The sequence below is a fragment of the Brassica oleracea genome, chromosome C4 (genome assembly GCF_000695525.1).
Source record: "Brassica oleracea var. oleracea cultivar TO1000 chromosome C4, BOL, whole genome shotgun sequence".
Taxonomy (NCBI): domain Eukaryota; kingdom Viridiplantae; phylum Streptophyta; class Magnoliopsida; order Brassicales; family Brassicaceae; genus Brassica; species Brassica oleracea.
Window position 1 is genome coordinate 12,600,822 of NC_027751.1, and position 15,335 is coordinate 12,616,156.

At 33.8% G+C, this 15,335-nt stretch overlaps 1 protein-coding gene, 1 long non-coding RNA gene and 2 pseudogenes across 2 annotated transcripts; 2 read left to right on the forward strand and 2 right to left on the reverse strand.

The window, feature by feature from the left end:
* The first annotated feature begins 1,160 nt into the window (after positions 1-1,160).
* LOC106338157 (coiled-coil domain-containing protein 94 homolog) lies at positions 1,161-1,928 on the forward strand. The gene has a single exon (XM_013777193.1). The coding sequence runs from the start codon at positions 1,161-1,163 to the stop codon at positions 1,926-1,928; it is 768 nt and encodes a 255-aa protein (XP_013632647.1).
* Positions 1,929-3,845: 1,917 nt separating this feature from the next.
* On the reverse strand, positions 3,846-5,567 carry LOC106339625 (annotated as a pseudogene).
* Positions 5,568-8,217: 2,650 nt separating this feature from the next.
* LOC106339627 lies at positions 8,218-9,238 on the reverse strand. The gene is made up of 3 exons (XR_001269186.1): positions 8,743-9,238; positions 8,342-8,613; positions 8,218-8,235 (listed from the first exon to the last, which is right to left on the reverse strand). It is a non-coding gene; the product is annotated as an uncharacterized LOC106339627 (long non-coding RNA).
* Positions 9,239-10,953: 1,715 nt separating this feature from the next.
* On the forward strand, positions 10,954-12,402 carry LOC106339626 (annotated as a pseudogene).
* Positions 12,403-15,335: the final 2,933 nt, after the last annotated feature.

Below are 15,335 nucleotides of genomic sequence, written 5' to 3' on the forward strand. Positions count from 1 at the left end.
TTTTTGATGACAATTTAGTTATAAAAGGAATGTATTAATAAAAAGAAAAAAAGTAAAATATTGATAATGGCAGTTATAATAATAAACTCAATTCATTAAAGATAGTAATAACCCAGCATAATCCGGTTTTATTAATAAAAATGAAAATAAAATAAAAAATAATTATAGATATTGCATTTTATATCAAATTCTTTTTAATAAAAATTTGGTTATAAGAGGAATGTACTAATAGAAGATCTTAATAATAACAATTATATATTAAACTCAGTTTATTAAGGGTATCAATTTAATAAACCATCGTGAAAATTAACGTGAACGCGCTAGGTTGAAGAGTTACTTCTCAAATAATATTATAGAGGTTATAACAACATTGATTCAAATACAGACAGTCTTGCACGCAGTGAAAAAAAAAACAATCATCGTTTGTTGTCCATATGGATGCAAAGATACAATTTGATTTACAGAGTCTATATGATTCTGTTTATGTTGTTGACAAAAAAAAAAAGAAAAACAACTTTGATTTTATTTTAGCGAATTAACCAACAAAGAAATTGGGAATTTCATGTTTACCACTTTCATGGTAACATTATTCATCTTTACTACCACTAAAAGGAAATTTTCAAAAAATATATTTTTCATTAATTGGCAAAAGACTCTTATATCTTTGTTCTCTATATATATAATAAATAATTATTTAAATAAAAAATAAAAATAAATAAATTATGTTTTCGAATTATACTTTTTCAAATTTTAACTTTTTATAAATTTTTTTGAATTTCTTTTTTGATTTTTTTTTCAAAATTTCTTTTTGAAAATCAAATTGTGTGAAACTATTTTTTTATTTTTTAAAGTATTTATTTATATATTTATTAGAATCCTAAATTTCACATTCCAAACATCATACCCCAACCCTCAAATCTAAATTCTATTCTAAATTAGTTAATCCTAGAGATATAAATGTTTTTTACTCTCAGTTAAAAGTGACGGTAAAAGTGTAGTATTCGTGTCAATTTTCCACAGAGAAAAAGAAACATGTGTTTTGAGAGAAAAGGAAACACCAATAGCTGTTTTCTTATAAATAGGTGTCGTAAGGGACAACGATCCAATAACTGCGAAACACTTTTGTTCATTCAATCGTTCTGTGTGCTCTGAAGATAATTATGGGAGAACGCAAAGTCCCAAACAAGTATATTCCGCCAGATTTTGATCCGAAGAAGATACCTCGTCTCCGAAAACCGAACAACCAGCAAAGGAAGATTCGATTTATGCTACCGGTTCGTATTCGTTGTAACACATGTGGTAATTACATGTTGGAAGGCACTAAATTCAATTGCCGTGAAGATGAAGTCATCAACGAGACGTACCTAGGGATTAAAATCCACAGGTTTTACATCAAGTGCACCAACTGCTCGGCAGAGGTGACAATTAAAACCGATTCAAAGAACTCGGGTTATATTGTCGAATCAGGTGCAGTTGGAGTTTATAATGGACTCGAGGAAGAGGAGAAGCATGAGGTAGCTGAAAGCGCCTTGGAGTCGTTAGAGAAGAGAACTAAGGTATCTAAAAGAGAGATTGAAGTTATGGCTGCGCTTGATGAGATGAAGTCTATGAAGTCTAGAAGAGCCTCGCTGAGCTTAGACTCACTGCTTGAGGCTTTGAATAGAAGAAAGAAACTAAAAGAAGAGAACGCGGAGGAAGAATTGCTCATTAAGTCTATCAAATTTGGTACGAGGACTAGGATTGATGAAGAGAAAAACGATGAGGTTTTGGATGAGAAGAAGACGAAGAAGCCTAAGAGACGTGTTAACTGTACATCTCCCATTCAAATATCTTCCGTTCGCATAGTCTCGAAGAAGACTGCAAAGGTAACAAGGGGACTCGACTCTCTGTGTCACAACTACGGCTCAGACAGCGATGAGGAGAAATAAATCCGTTTTTTTTTTATATAGCTAAGGGTTTTTTTATCAAATCCTGATTTTTTAAGCCATTATATTAAAACCAGCCTATTACATTGTTTTGTATATTACATCTGGCTTTCCTAGCTAATTCATCAACCAAACTTAGTCTACTTCTTCGAACATAAGAAAAAGTGAACTCATTTGCTTTGGAAGCTTCCACGATGTTCTGTATCATGGAGATACACTCCGTGTTACGGACTTTAGTGATGGTTGCTGCAGTATTATACTGGTTCAACTCATCCACAAGTGATTTACAATCACTTATAAAGTTAACTCAGCTTAAAAGCAAGTCTTCACATTTGCTGTACTGCCATGAGTAATGCCATTGTTTCTGCTCCTCTTGGTGTGTTTGTTGGGTTGATTGAGGAGGATCTTTGTAGGTGCTGAGTGCCTTCATTGCTGTATAAGGGCCAGCCAACACCTGCAACCTCCTTTTCATCTTTCCAAAAAGCATCTACATGGCAAAAATATTGATACTCTGCTGGTATAGCTTCTTGTTCTTCATGTGGGTGCATGCATGATCTCCCTACTCTGTCCTCCTGCTTTGATTGGTTATTTTCCTCTTCCCATTGACCTGAGTCTCTCAATGCATCATGAATTACTTTCAGGATATGTTACCTCTTTTGTTGGAACAGTAAGCTGTTGCGCATCCTCCCAATTCTCCATCCAATATAGATATTAAGGTGCTCTCTTTTGTCTTTCTTAACCAAAGTGATCATCTCCTTTATATTTTGATGGGTATCAGTTTGCACACTTTCATCTTTACCAAAGCTTGTAGGTACTAGTGACCAAATCTCCTTTGTTACTCTGCATTAGAAGAGGACGTGATTCTGCGTTTCAGGGCCTTCTCCACATATTTGACAAGTGTTATCAATCTTAATGTTCCTTCTTTGCAGGTTTTCAGCAACAGGTAATCCATCATCGAGAATTCGCCACCAAAATGTTTTGATTTTTGGAGGAAGGCTTAGAGGACATATGGTTGAGTCTCTTCAGCTCTACTGACATTTCTCTGCTTTCCTGCCCTTCTGATCGATATTGTTTCTGCATCTGATTGTACATGTGGTAAGTGTACTCTCCCATGGTTGTGTAATTCCAAATAAGAGTATCTTGTCCCGTCGTTGAGCTTGGCCTTATATTAAGTATGTATCTTGCGTCCTCTGGCCTGATGATGCATCTCCAAAATCCTGTTGGATAGATATTTTGTTACATTGTTTTTCTATTAAGTTTTTTTTTTATCGTTGAATTTTATTAGATTGCAGGCATTCTACATTCTATATTTTAGCTTACTGTTAAGCTTTAGTGATTTTTAGCTGATCTTATTATAAACACTGAAAAACCTGGTCTTTGTAAAATTCTCCTTGAATCTGTGATATAGCTTAAACAAGAACGTTATTGAAGTACGTTAATGCAGGTGAGTCAAGATAAAGTGTAGAAAATATAAGGCTACTTTTTGACGAGGTTAGTTTTTTTTACCCTTCCGGATCATGTCCATAAACCAAATCCAGTAGAAAAAGCAAATGCAAACAATTTGCAAACTTGTAAATCAAGTATAACCTTCGTGATTTACCATTGGATTCTATATGTGAACTCTTTAGAATAACCTAGATAGACTAGGTCAGTTCTATTACAGCTTGTCTAATACTGTCTTGTTCTTGAAGATCTGACAGTGAATAAGTAATCTTGATGATAATGTAGCGGTTTTGCATAATGAGCATTCTAAAGAGCTTTGTGTGTAAAGTTTCAAACTCTGAGAGAAGAATATATGGTGTAGATTGTAAAACATTTAAGTTGAGACTTGATTATTTAAGTGTTTTAAGAGATGGACATTATGATAAGTATTTTATGACTTCATGTGTATTTATAATTTAGTTCTTATTCTCTCTTTTGCTATTCTGATTCAACCTTCACCGTTACATGATAAATCCCACAGGTTTTCCTACAGAAATTTATAACATCAGAAACGATCTCTTCAGAACTAGCACCGGGTTCGGACAAGACATGGCAAGACAATACAATTCTCCCTCAACTGTTATCTCCCATACATGAAGACCATGAACAATCTTAACTCCTTTGATACACTTAAGCCCTCTCTCGACCTTCTCTATGTCCATCTCTCGTGGTGCACGCTCCATCAGTATCCAAAATATGTTCTTGAGCATTGGGAGAGTCGCAGCAAGAGGAAAGGCAGAGAAAACAAGTGTGCATATCAAATCAACCAAAACCCATTTTGGTTTCACCCAAATGATTCCTCCACCGATCAGTACACCAAGTGACTGAATCATATCCGCCATCGCATGTAGATAAGCTCCTTGTATGTTAATATTCTCCTTTAACTACGATTTCACACTTAAATGATCCTTCAAAGGATCAATCTCCTCTTCTTCCTCTTCCTTGTGACAATGTTGATGTTCATGATGATGGTAAAGATGCAAGCCAGTAGATGTCAATAGTCTGCCTTGACGAAGTTGGTGGTAGAGTCACTAATGAAGGATCGCATCAGTCGAAAATACATAAGACATGCGGAGTGGAAGTACCATGTGGATGCAAGTAGCCGAGCTGGAAAAGGATAAACATGTGGTTTATGTCTTGACGAAGTCGCTGATGCAAGTGGCGTCAGACAGTGCTCTAGGAAGCATGAAGAGTGGTAGGGACCACGTGGATGCAAGATGCTGAGCTGGAGTAGGTTAAACTTGAGTAGCAAGTTTATACCGTAGAGATAAGATAAGTGAATAAACTTGATGAATAAGTACAATTCCAGAAAAAGAAGTTATACTTATTAATATAAAAGTTGTCCATATCGATGGTTCCATGGACAAGGATGTTGGAAACGTGGGAGATCACTATAAAATAGCAAGGGATCGATGAGATATCGACAACTCTCGAAGCTGATTATTATAGAGGAAGGGTGAAAATTTCTTGGATGAGTTCTTGGTGTCGTTCTGAGTCAGAGGCTAACGTAGCAATTGTTAAGGTGTTAACAAGTTGTGTAAAGCTGATAAAGCAAGTCATGTAAAGATTTTTAATATAGCAAAAAATATTTGCTAATCATAGTGTCTCTTGATTTATCTTCTGTTATATTATATTGTATTGCATCTTGCACTTACGGATGGTGGCGGTGGTTATGGTTATGTCCTAACCAAACGACCATAGCCAAGTTCAACAAAAACCAAACATTATTTCACTGTCCTCTCAGCTTCTGCTAAGAAGTCTTTGAATGACTTCATATATTATAACTCTAGAGACAAGGCATACGAGCTGAACAGACAAGAAAGCTGCTAAAACTTTAAGCCGTTTAAACCCGGAAGTGTTTCTCGGATTCGCTTCCCAGCTCGAGACCTTGATGGCCAACAAAGAGACGCCCAAACCCGCCACGTCGGACAGCAAATGCCCAGCGTCCGTCATGACCGCGAGGAAAAGATTGTCAGGTAAGGAAGGATGACGCTTCTTAGTCTTCTGATCAATTCTTCTCGTTCTCTCGACTCGGAAAGGCAATGCTCGTCTCGTAAACGCGCAAGACAGAAGAATCACTTCCTCTGTTCGTGATGGTGACTCGGTTTCTTCATCTTCATGGCCGGGTTTCGAAATGCGGATGTGTTCTAATTCCATAAGCTTTTTTGATATTTTTCAAAGGCTTGCATTAGAAGAGGAAACTAACATTTTGACCTTTCTTGTGATTTGAATAAATTTTCAAGAAGAATACGAACCTGAGAATCGAAACAATGTTGTGTTCTTCGGAAATATTGAGTTTCACGATGTTATCTTATTGTTAGAGATTAAGACGTAAACAAACATAAAAATATAATGTGTCTATCTTATATATTAAAACAGAAGTCACAGCATTGATTCATGTGTGATTTTTTTAAAAATGGTCCCTCACTATAAATCAGTTATCATTCATTTATTACTAATAATATAAATTAATAATATATCATTCATAATATAACATCGACTCCTAAGAACCCGGATTGGTTAACAAACTCACATTGATTCATGTGTGATATTTTTATTTGGATCATCATTTAAATTTTTTATTAAATGTATTTTCTTAATGCTAATATATAATCTTTTAACTACTTAAATCATAATATAATTTGATATCTTTTAATTTAAAATATAAATATATATATTTAATTTTCATAAAAAATGTGTTGGAAAACATTATAACAATATCTTAATTATCAAAAATTATATATAAATATTTTCACTAATTTTTTTAATTAGTAATGAAATTAATGTTATTATACATTAATATATATATATATATATATATATATATATATACTCAGCTATCTTTTATAAAATGAAAAAAATTATATCAAATTTTACTATTTTATAGTTATATCTATCATTTTAAAATAAAACATTGTATTTAACTAAATATGATAAAATTATTTTAAACTGATAAATTAATATATTTTATTTTCACAAACATTAAAAATTTATGCTAGAAATATAATATGTTGGTAGAACATGCTAACATTATTAAATTAGATAATTCATGTATAAAATTGACTTATCTTAAACTTATATATATATATATATATATAGTTATTATCTTAGATGAATAAACATAAAAAAATATTGATAAAGGAAATCTAGCGCTTTGAATTACAGATCATGATCATAATAATTGAATAAAAAATAATTTTAAAATACATATAATAAAAAATACCAAATATATGTGATGATTTGAAATAATCAATTAACTTACAGCATGAAAACTATCAAATTGTTATATTTAAAATAATTATATATAAACATTTAAATATATAAGTAACTTTAAAAATATATTATAATTATGTAAAATATATATAAACATGAAAATTAATATCCGCACGGTTGTGCGGGTCCAAATCTAGCGTAAATTAATAGGATAGTGTATTAGTTGTTAAAAGATTACAAAACTTAAATTAATTAGAATAAAATTGTAGCGACACAGATTTTTCTTTTCTAATTAATGGTTGGGTTTATTCAATTTTGTTGAACCAACCCAGTTTGATTTTGGTTAGTTACAAACTTACAATAACTAAAACCCTTTCTTTTCTTTTGGTCAAACCGGTTTATATATAATGTAAGCATTTTCCTCTTTTCTTCCGTTCCTTTTTTCTCTCTCTTTTTATATGAGTTAGTGCATGGAGGAAGAGGCAAGTCGGAGGCTCAGAGCTGCCGCATCTCATCACCAAAGTCACCTTTCTTCACCATCGGAGAGCCAGACCATCACACCGGAGTCGTCATACATCAACGTAAGAGGAATGGAAGCCATCATTGATGCTCTCGCTGGTGATATACAATGAAGTCGAGAAGTTTTGACGTGGCGAGAAGACGTACACGAACCAGCCGATCCGTCGCCTTTGTCACTGCAACCAAAATAAACCACCGGAAGTGCCTCTTATGCCACCGGAAAATCAACTATGTCACTGAAATCAATGGTCGAATACCGATAGCCGTGAAGGAAGAAATTGGCTGTACCAATGGAAAGCGAGAATGATTAGAATAAATCAAAGAGAAAGAGATGAGAGGAAGCACGATGGTTGACGAGGAATAAGAATGAATGGGCCAAGTGTTTGTTGATTGACGCGGCAGAGGAGTTACAGAAGAAAGCTGAGGAGAGGTGGCGTTGGATCGAGCAATGGATGTTGCAGTTTCAGTCGCCGTTTGACATGGTGGATGACGAGCTTCAACTTTGATGCACTAATGAGTCAGTTGAACACACAGAAGAGCAAAAATAGAAAACGCTGATGGACCACTGAAGCTGTTGAAACCGGAGGCACAACTAATAAGATGTTGACTGCATGCGTGGAGAACATGAGACAGAGAAGAAGACCGCGCCGGCAAAGACAATTTTAATTTAATTTTGTTTTAATTTATTTAATTTCATTAAGGCCATAAAGGTAAATCATATAGAAGATGTCCATATAGATTAATTTAGGTTGTAGCAGATTTTTTTAAACCCTAGAGAGCCCCATATAAGATTATTGTCCGAATCGAAACAATGTTGTTTTCTCCGGAAATATGGAGTTTTATGATGTTATCTTATTGTTAGAGATTAAGTTCTGTCATCTCAGGAATAATAAATTTTTGGTGTGCAGCTTTTATTTTTCCTAAAGCTTATATTAACTAAATCAATAGCATGTGTTCTGCTTACCTTTAGAAGGGCTCTCTGGATGGCAGACATGTAGCTCGTGTTGCTTGGGAAACTGTGACTACTCCAAAGGCTGAAGGTGGTTTGGGCTTGAAGAACATCCTCGTATGGAACAAATCTTGTATGTTCAAGCTCCTGTGGATGTTATTTTTCAAAACTGATTCAGTTTGGGTTGCTTGGATCCAAGACAATGTTATCAAAAGACAAGTGCTTTTGGGAAATGAAGGAGAAACAGACTCACACTTGGCTTTTCAAAAAGTTACTCCGGGTAATGGCTACTCTATAAGCTTCTGGCATTCTCCATGGTTGCCATTTGGTCCCTTAATTCATCACATTGGCTCTCTTGAGCCACGGCAGTCAGGCATCTCCCTCTCCTCAACCGTATCAACTCTATGGAACAGGCAATTCTTGGATCCTCTCACCAGCTCCGTACTCGGCAGAAGGAGCAAGTTCATGTCCATCTCTCATCTATCACCTTATCGGACTCCCTTGATCACCCAGTCTGGAACTCTGCTGGAATAGGTGGAAATAACAACAACAAGTTCGTTATTAGCAAAATCTATGACTCAATCAAGACCTAAGGTTATGTGGAATAAAGCAATGTGGTTCTCTAAAGGAATACCGAAACATAAGACTCTCAACTGGTTATTTTTACTCGATCGATGTCCAACTAGGGACCGATTGATCTCGTGGGGACTAGCAACAGACCCCTCCTGCCTGCTATGCAACAACCATCAAGAGTCTCGGAATCATTTATTCTTTGGATGTACATTCACCAGAAACATCTGGAGGCCTTTATTGTCGAGGCTCGGTCTCACGGCTTCAGATTCTTGGGATGACATGACACCGCTCACTCCATCGTCAACTTTGCTGGAACAATCCATCACGTTTTCCTGGTTCGCCTTGCTTGGCAGCTAGTTATCTATGAAACTTGGCGAGAACGGAATAATCGTCTTCATCGCGGATCTTTTAGAGCGCCTGATTTGGTCCTTTCTTTAATCACTAGGACAATCAAAAACAGAATTTCATCTTTCAGACAGGAGAATCCTGAAGACTCGAGCAACTGCATGCAACTGTGGCTCTCTATGTCATAATAGCCGGAGCTTCTCGAATCATTTATTCTTCTCTACAATGTTTCAACACCTTCAGTGTGATCGAAAGGAAACCGATCCGTCTTCTGAATCTCTTTCATTAGATGGACCTCCTGTCTTGGGCCACCATATTTCAGCTTCTTAGGATCTCTGGCCTTCTCAACTTGGCCCCCTCATCTTTGTTACTATCGTAAAATGGGCTTCTCACGTCCATTTTTGATCACTAGTGTGTTTACAATTTCTGTTAAATGTAACACCTTGCCACATTTAAATATCAATGCACCAAAGTTTAAGCAAAAAAAAAAAAAAAAGAGTATCTCCAAATCTAGTCAACGGTCGTTGACGTTAACGGAATGTGGAATCTTTAAAGAGCTGAGTCGCTGTGCCTTGTGACGGGTGAAAACGAATAATCATTTTTTTTCTTTAATAGGAAATCGACAAAAGGCTATAAATCTAAATATTTGTGCCTATTAGTATTATAATTTTCGGTATGCTTCTTTGACGTGAGGCAGTGAGTGGTCTTTGGTCAGATTTGTATTATTATTGTATTAAAGATGGCGTTCAGGCGAACATAATTGACTGACTTTTCTTGTTTCAAAATATGGATTCAACTAATTTTCTTGGATCAAATGTAAAAGACTTGTTTTTACGTCTTTTGTACGTATCCTATTATTAATAAAGATTTATTGTTAGATGAATGAGCATTTAGGTTCACCGGTCAAAAGAATTGTGTTATTTCATATTCGATATCATTTAAAAAATGAAACAAAATATTATCAAGTTATATTATGTTTTTAAAATTAAAAAATAAAAAAATAAAAAAAATAGTATAAGTTACAAAAAATAGATTTTTAAAAAATAAATATTTTTAACGTCGTCAGCAAAACACTAAACCTTACATCATAATCCCTAAATCCTAAACCCTTGGTAAACCCTAAACCCTTGGATAAATCTTAAACTCTAAATCAAAAACACTAAACAATAAAATACTCAAGGATTTAGGATTTACGATTTAGAGTTTATAATTTATCCAAGGGTTTAAAATTTAACTTTATTTCGTAGAAGTCTAGGAAAACACTAAACAATAAAACAATCAGAGATTTAGGATTCAGCTTTCTTCGCTAGAAGTCTAGGAAATCCCATGTGGGAGAGGTCTAATCTATGTAAAAGCTAAATTATATGGTTTGAACTTCGTTCGAGAGAAATGTACGAATCTACAAAATCTAAAAACTTCAATATTATTCAAAAAAGAAGAAGAATAAACTTCTCTAAGGAGTCTTCTCGAAGGTATTAATGCTTGTGTGACTTATTCAGGTTCGTCTTTCTAACTTAATATATACACATCATATTTTCCAGGATTCTACCTATTTGTTCTGATTTTGTTGAAGGTTTGGATAAATTTATTTTATTTTATTTTGTGGAATGTTAATTAGGCATGCCACAATAGAAAAGCTAGCCAGATTTGAGGTACAATCTCATATACGGTTTGTTAGGACGTCTATTCGGAAATTCAACATTCATAAACAAATAATATGTTATGAATAAATACATTTCATGTAACATTTAACAATCAGAACATTAAAATATTATTTTTCATTTTTTTCATTTTCCATTTAGCTAATTTCTCTCTAAATTTTTGTCACTAATTCATTTTTAAATAATGTTAGAATTTTCAACTCTATACGAAACGTCATTAGCTACGTATATTTGATTTACTTAGCATCTATATATATGTTATGTGGCTTCTTTGGTCATTTCTAATCAGTGGCAAACAAAAATGGATAAAAGATGGAGTCTTCAAGGGATGACTGCTCTTGTAACAGGTGGAGCCAGCGGAATTGGGTTCGTGTTTCTCCTCTACTCTTCTGCTTTTATATAATATTTTGCTAAATTTATTTGATTTTGACTGTTTTAGGCATGCCATAGTAGAGGAGCTAGCCGGTTTTGGAGCTCGAATCCATGTATGCGACATATCTGAAATACTCCTAAATCAAAGTTTAAATGAATGGGAAAAGAAAGGGTTTCAAGTTAGTGGTTCAATCTGTGATGTATCCTCACGTCCCGCTAGAGAAACACTTATGCAGACGGTCTCAATGATGTTCGATGGCAAGCTCAACATTCTTGTAAGTTAATCTTAATTTAAAAAAATTAAACAAATTCTTTTGGGAAAAATAGGCTATATTAGATAGTGATATATATAGTACGGGTTTTATTACTCTTGTTTTGGTCAACATAGGTGAACAACGTTGGCGGACTTCGCACAAAGCCAACAACAGAATAACTGGCTGACGATTTCTCGTTCCATATTTCAACAAACTTAGAATCTGCTTATCATCTTAGCCAACTTTCACATCCTCTCCTAAAAGCTTCTGGATTTGGAAGCATTGTCTTTATTTCTTCTGTTGGAGGGGTTGTATCGATGGAAGGTGGCTCTATCTACTGTTTAACCAAAGGTACATCGACTTACTCATAAAAGTAGAGGGGCCCAATACTATTATGGATTCATATATGTTTGTTTAACATTATGTAAAATTCTAACTTTACACATTTTTTTAGGAACATTTTCGATTACCTGTTAATTTTCAAATGATGTTTGGTAAAAAATGAAACATATCTTTATGAATTTGATGTTAAGATACGATAATAATTTTGTTAGATTGACGCGTATATCTTTTTCTTTGTGTGTATGTGTAGGAGCTATAAATCAACTAGCACGAAATTTGGCGTGTGAATGGGCACGTGACGGCATAAGAGCCAACGCTGTTGCTCCTAATTTTATCCAGACTGCTATGGCTCAACCTGTAATGAGCGACAAACTCTACAGATTTTTTTTTTTCCTTTTTCCCACCAAATTATCTCATGCACTTCTCATTCTCTCATCTTTTTTTTTTCTTTTTTGAAAAAAAAATCAGCTCCTCGGAAATGCCGGGTACAAGAAGAGTTTGTTTAATAGAACTCCACTAGGTCGCGCTGGAGAGCCAAAAGAGGTTGCATCCCTTGTGGCTTTTTTGTGTCTACCCGCAGCTTCATATATTACTGGTCAAACCATTTGTGTTGATGGAGGTCTCACTGTGAATGGTTTGTCCTGTCAGGCTTGAGCCGAGGGTTGTGCTTGTGTGGCAATTCATTATTGAAATATTTTTTACCACAAATTATCAATTGATGCATTTCATAATGAATAATGAGCTTCTATATCTTTGATTTTCCTAAATCGAGCAAGAAACTTTTAAAAACGTTGATTTTCATCGTTTGCATAATATTTCATCGATTTTGCGAGTTCCAAAAAAGATTTACTGGATTATTAAATCACTTATTTAATATTATATTTTTTATGTTTAGTTTTAGTATTTCTATTAGTTTATGCATCTTTATACAACATTATTAAATAATTTCTTACGGAAATCATATTTCTTTTCTTGTTATTGTACTATTTTTAAATCTCAAGTATGAAATAAAAACATTAAAGATTAAAAGAACTATCATGTGAATAAAAAAATTTAACTCTAAAATGGAGTAATGAGTAAATGGATTAACGTTACCTATCACTCATTTTGGAACTGAAAATAGAGTAGAATTGAAGTATATTTTACTACGAAATGATGTTTAGAGTAAAAACTGGAGTAGAATTGAAATACTAAATTAATACTAAAATTAATCAATCTTTCTAAAAATACTATCAGATTTTTGAGCTTTATTGGATCAATCATTATCGAATTACACGTAAATATCGAGTTTTTGAATTTTTACCAATTTTTATCAGATTTTCAATAAACGAATGTTAGTAATTCTGAACCGAATTATATACGAATTGGTTCTACCAGGGGTCTTAGTCTAATATGAAAACTCGGTTTGAAAGTCAGAACAATTTTTAAATTATTTTTCTAATAAAAAATTTAAAGTTCATACAACTTTTTATCAAAATGATTAAAAATATTTTCATTTTGAAATTGTGTGTCAAGATCTAGTATATATTTTAAATATAAAAGTCAATTTAAAATTACATAAAGTATTCAGTTGCATTAATTGATAGATAACTTGATGAAGTTAACCAATGTTAGTCAATATTAAAACCATTTGTTGATATAAACTTCCATCTTTAAAAAATTACTATTTGACAGTACATTTAGTCAGAGTATTTATTAATAAAACTTCCAAAAATGCCAAGTTTTCTTACAAATATTCATATTATCAAAATATCGTAAATGAAGTTTACATATAAACACTTATAAGAAGTTTTAAATATGAAAATTAATAAAAATATATAAAAATTAAACAAAAATATGTTCTCTCACACTACAAGAATAAGTTGTTAACACAGACGGTCATATTCATCTGAAGTTAATCAGTAATGGATAGTTTTGACAACTTTCCGAGGATCAAACTTTAGTCGGAGTTTGGGTCTCGGAAACTCCATTTGTCGGGAATTAATTGGTAAATTCCGACACAAAGGCGTGGGAAGTATTTGTCGGAAACTGGTCGGAACGTTCCGATAAAATTCCGTAATTTATACTCTGATAAACTTCCGACAACTTAATCTTTTTAATTAAAAAAACAAAAAAAGGCAAACTCAAATAATATTAAAATTACAGAATATTCACTACATATAAAGAAATTAAAATAAAACTTCTATAAACCATAAAACAAAAATAAAAATAAAAATAAAACTATATTATTAGTTATTACGGATAGTGCCGGTTCAGGATGCGAGTGCGACGATGCCAGCGTAGAATGTGACGGTGACGGCGTAGAGTGCAACGGTGCTGGCGTAGAGTGCGACGGTGCCGGTGTAGGGTACACGGTTGCCGGTGTAGTGGGCGATGGTACCTATGTAGGATATGAAGCTGGCCGTGACGGTGGCGGTGGAGTGAGAGGTGACGGCGGTGGAAGGAGTTGCATAGTGGCGGTGCAAGGAGATCAAGCGCGGTGGTTTAAGGAACTTTGGTTTGAAAAGCAATACAAGATCTGTAAGAAACAAAAAAGAAAGGGACGGTTTAAGCAGGAAAGAAGATGTGCAAGGAAATCAAGCGCGGTGGTTTAAGGAACTTTGGTTTGAAAAGCAATACAAGATCTGTAAGAAACAAAAAAGAAAGGGACGGTTTAAGCAGGAAAGAAGAGAAAATAGTAAGAGAACGAAAAGAATGGTGAAAATCAAAGCAATGAAGAGAAGAAAATGAAAGAGAAATATGATACTGGACGTGGACGTGTAGATCTGGAGAAGAAGGGACTAGAAGAAGTAAAATATAGATAAACCCCTTAACAAAAAATGAAAGTAAAATATAGGCATATTAAATCTCTTAAAATAAACACACTTAGTTGATATGGAAATTGTGGACCACAAAAATTAAGTTTATGTTATGAAATAACTTATAATTTATAGTATCGAGAAATTTAAATTAGAGTAGAATTTGATACCCGTAGGAAGCAAATAACACTAGTATAAGGGAGAGAGTTTATTATAAGGAAGAAGAAGAAGATGTAATGGTTCTTTGATATAAACTCTTGTTCTTGTTTATGGTGTACAAAAGAGTGAGATGAGTGATGGTATTTATAGTGAACAACAATACATAAAATAACAAAAATGGTGCTTAATTTGGTAAATGAGTGGGTGATCATAGTGTTTGATGAGTAGATGATCATAGTGCTTGAGTTGGTAAAGGAGTGGATGATCATAGTGCTTGAGTTTGGTAAAGAAGTGGATGATCATTTCAATGCTTAATTTATAACAGTTTAGTTATTATTAGTATTATTCTCTTTCGGTATTTCTTTATGCAAGTACCAGTAGTATTATTTTTTACCAGACAACGCCGACAAGCATTTATCTGGAAATTAAACTGAACAAGATCTTACGCTGACAAAAATAATTCACTTTAATACTGTCAACTTTTGCGATGCTACTCCAACCAGATACCAAGAATGCTCATATGTCGGTACAACCCGAGAGTCTTCCGATAAAATTACCCAGAAATTGCCGAGAATGCGTATTTGTCGGAATTTATTATTGTTTCCGAGAATATTCCGACAACCTTACCGAGAAATTACCGAGAAAACGTATTTGTCGGAACTTGTTTTTTGTTTCTGAGAAAATTCCGACAATCTTTCCGAGAATTTGTCGATGGTCTATTTTCGTCCGAAAGTTTCTACAAA